At 38.7% G+C, this 3,103-nt stretch overlaps 1 protein-coding gene across 1 annotated transcript; it reads left to right on the top strand.

Moving 5' to 3' along the window:
* The first annotated feature begins 469 nt into the window (after nt 1-469).
* LOC149235245 (RING-H2 finger protein ATL8-like) lies at nt 470-2,263 on the top strand. Its single transcript, XM_089461326.1, has one exon. It carries the CDS (start codon nt 1,023-1,025, stop codon nt 1,806-1,808), a length of 786 nt encoding a protein of 261 aa, XP_089317452.1. The 5' UTR covers nt 470-1,022; the 3' UTR covers nt 1,809-2,263.
* The last annotated feature ends 840 nt before the right edge of the window (nt 2,264-3,103 follow it).

The following is a 3,103-nucleotide window of genomic DNA, read 5'->3' as shown; positions in this document are numbered from 1 at the left end:
TCTTATATGTGAGGGAGAGAGATTATATTTTTTTGCAATTAATCATTTCATTAAATTTAGAGTGAGATTGAGAGAAAAGTTACATAATTATTTAGAATTGGTGACTCTAAAACTAATATTGTTATTAGCAATTGAGAAAATAATTAATAAATTACATGTATTGGTTGATTCTTAAATTGTCAGTGAAAAATGTCAAAATATATCTTGCTCTGATAATGAACCACACTAATTGATTCAAAACGCGTCAGCCTCATTTTACCAATGTTATTTTTTTTTAAAATATCTTCAAATAATCCATATTAAAATATATTTATAAATTATGTTTTAGAAAAAACTTAAAAGCTTCCAACATGTTTTCCAAATATCTTATTCGCTGTGTATAAGGAGAGAAATATAAAAGTTGATGATTTATCCCATTGAAGTATATGGTGATATGGTGATGATAACAAAAATAAATAGAAGTGGAGATTTCGAAATATTCTCTCTATTTTTATAAAGTAATAGCTGGAGAGAAAAATGTTCACCCTCTTTTTGGCAATCAGGTTTTAAATATCGATTCCCTGAGAAGGCTCAAAACAAGGCTGAGATAAAACAATTCTGCTCCGGAGGTTTTCTCGATGTGCTCAGTCTGACAAGGCTGAGATAAAACAATTTTGTATCTGGACTCTCATATACAAAATATAATTTAATAATTCTCCTCAAAAAACGATATCCATTTGTTTGAAGCAAGTGGCGACTTGAAGAGTATTCTGGGTCTTGCCCTATCCGGAGTGGGAGGGTTTCGAGGGCTATTGGGTTTCTGTGGGCGCTTCCGTCCTGCCTTTGCCTGCTTGCGGAATACGGGCTACACCTGGAGTTATGGAGTTATGTACCATTTAAGAAACCCAAACCCCCGCTCCCTTGACTGATAAGTACTGAATCTTCCTCACTTTTTCAGGCTTTGCTTTTCTCCAAGCTTTTGTCATATTCTTGGATTTGCGGTCCCCAGTCGTCATATTCTTGGATTGGAAATCCCCAGTTGAATGACTGAAAAATTTATGGTTTCTGAAGCCATTGTCCCTGAGCCCCTTCGAGATTTGCCGTCGTTGGAACTCGTTTCCAGCAAAATGCAGAGTATGCCTTCATTTTCATTGTGTGTTCAGGGCAGGAAATTGTTGCAAGGGAGCGAGGAATCGCATTCATCCGCTCCTATGACGTGGGTAACTCCTGACTTTGCTAATGCGGGATCCGGCTCAAGCGTAAGCGTCGTCATGGCGGTCTTGTTCCTCCCAATACTATGCTTTTTGGGGTTCAATGCCCTGCTCCGCTGTAGACTGCTCTACAGGCGAGTGTGGTCGGAGCCATCATCCAATTGGGATGTCGAAAGAGCTCAAACTGGCATCGAGAAAAAAGATTTAGAAGCACTTCCAGCCACGGTTTACCACACAGGGTACCCCCTCAGAGCCCTGGATTGCCCCATTTGCCTGGCAGAATTCATGGAAGGAGAAAGGGTGAGAGTATTACCAGAATGCTGTCACAGTTTCCACGCAGATTGCATAGACGCATGGCTGCTTTCCAATGCTTCTTGTCCTTCATGTCGACACTCTCTCCTTTGTGCATTGTCGAAGAAACCGTCAGGGTTCTCCCAGCCAGAGGAAAGCGCCCGAATGGATGTTACCGAAAGAAACGAGAGTGTTGCAGCAAATGATGTTCAGTCTTTCCAAGTTTCTGCGGACGACTCGACAATGGCAGCTTCTTCATCTCTGGGTTCCGTCAAATCTGCAAGTGACTTGGAATCTGGTAACGTGGTTGAGACTGGGAAAGCATGATTGGCAAAATTGGCTAGTCTTGGAAGGGCATAATGCGCCAATCGATGTGGGCATCTATGAGAGTGTGCAGTGTGGAAGCTACAGAGAGCGGGCAGCACGGTTGCAGTCTGCTAATTTGTATGTATATATTGGGCAAGTTTAGTGTTCGAGACATATCTTTGTTTTCATACAACATTTCAAATCGGTTGCAGTCTGTTTGTATGTATATATTGGGCTAGTTCAGTGTGGCAGCTACAGACAGCGGACAGCGGGCAGCACGGTTGCAATCTGCTAAATTGTATGTATATATTGGGCTAGTTCAGAGCTCCAGGAATATCTCTGTATATATATCATTGTTGCCAAACCTATATGTAACATTTCAAATCGATTTCATTGTTGCCAAACCTATATGTAACATTTCAAATCGATTTCACTGTAACATGTTACGTTCATTTCAAGATTGTTAATTGAAACCATATTCAACCGACCCCCGATACTGCTGCAATAGAGCAGGACATCAACAGAATTTGTTAAATTGAATAAATATAACCAGGATAATGTACCTGTCAATTGTGGATTGGAAATTGATGAGGTTTTTAGATTTTTTGAAAATGAATTTTCCATGCCAATTAGTCGTGGGAGAGCTTTGGAGCTTTTCTAAACAGAGGTTATGATGAAAATGAATTTTCCATGCCAATTAGCCATGGGAGAGCTTTAGAGCTTATCTAAACAGAGGTTATGAATTGATGCATATTGGGCTAGTATGATAAGCAAGAGGATTGAAGAGATTTATATATTACAATGTATAGTGAAGGGAATTATATATTACTTGGCAAGTTAAGAGTCTTAAAATTTGTGGAGAGGAGATCAAGCAGAAGATTTTTATGATGTTTAGTTTTTGTGAGGGAGCGCTACCTTCACTCATCCTAAATATCTAATTGTTAGTAGTCTCGCTTTGGGGTATTACCCCTTGGTCAAGGGGTGACCAATTGTAAAGAACATTGATGTCATCGAGTCTATGCTTGGGTGTAAAAGCTCCTCTCCAAGTAATCTTATAGCTTGAAATTCTTTCGAGTATTGCATTTAATAGCTACTATTTTGTTCGTTTTCTCTTTAATTTTAATGGTAAAATTAGAGATGGAAAATATATGTCTTTTCTGGTGTGGAAATTCAGAATGTGGTACGTGTTAATTTTGTCATACTAAATGTGTTAAATGACATCTCCTTTTTTCTCACGGTTACAACTATAAGATTTAGGCCTGGTATAATCTAAATCATTGAGATTTTATAAGATGTAGGTCTCACTTAATATAAAT

The sequence above is a fragment of the Pinus tabuliformis genome, chromosome 8, assembly GCF_031772625.1.
Source record: "Pinus tabuliformis cultivar Carrire ecotype Pingquan chromosome 8, CPIR1, whole genome shotgun sequence".
Taxonomy (NCBI): domain Eukaryota; kingdom Viridiplantae; phylum Streptophyta; class Pinopsida; order Pinales; family Pinaceae; genus Pinus; species Pinus tabuliformis.
Note: the sequence above shows the minus strand (reverse complement) of the source record. Positions and strands in the feature narration are given on the sequence as shown.

Excerpts from the sequence above, each read along its gene's own strand:
- LOC149235245 (XM_089461326.1), top strand. The coding sequence starts at position 1,023 with ATGACTGAAAAATTTATGGTTTCTGAAGCCATTGTCCCTGAGCCCCTT.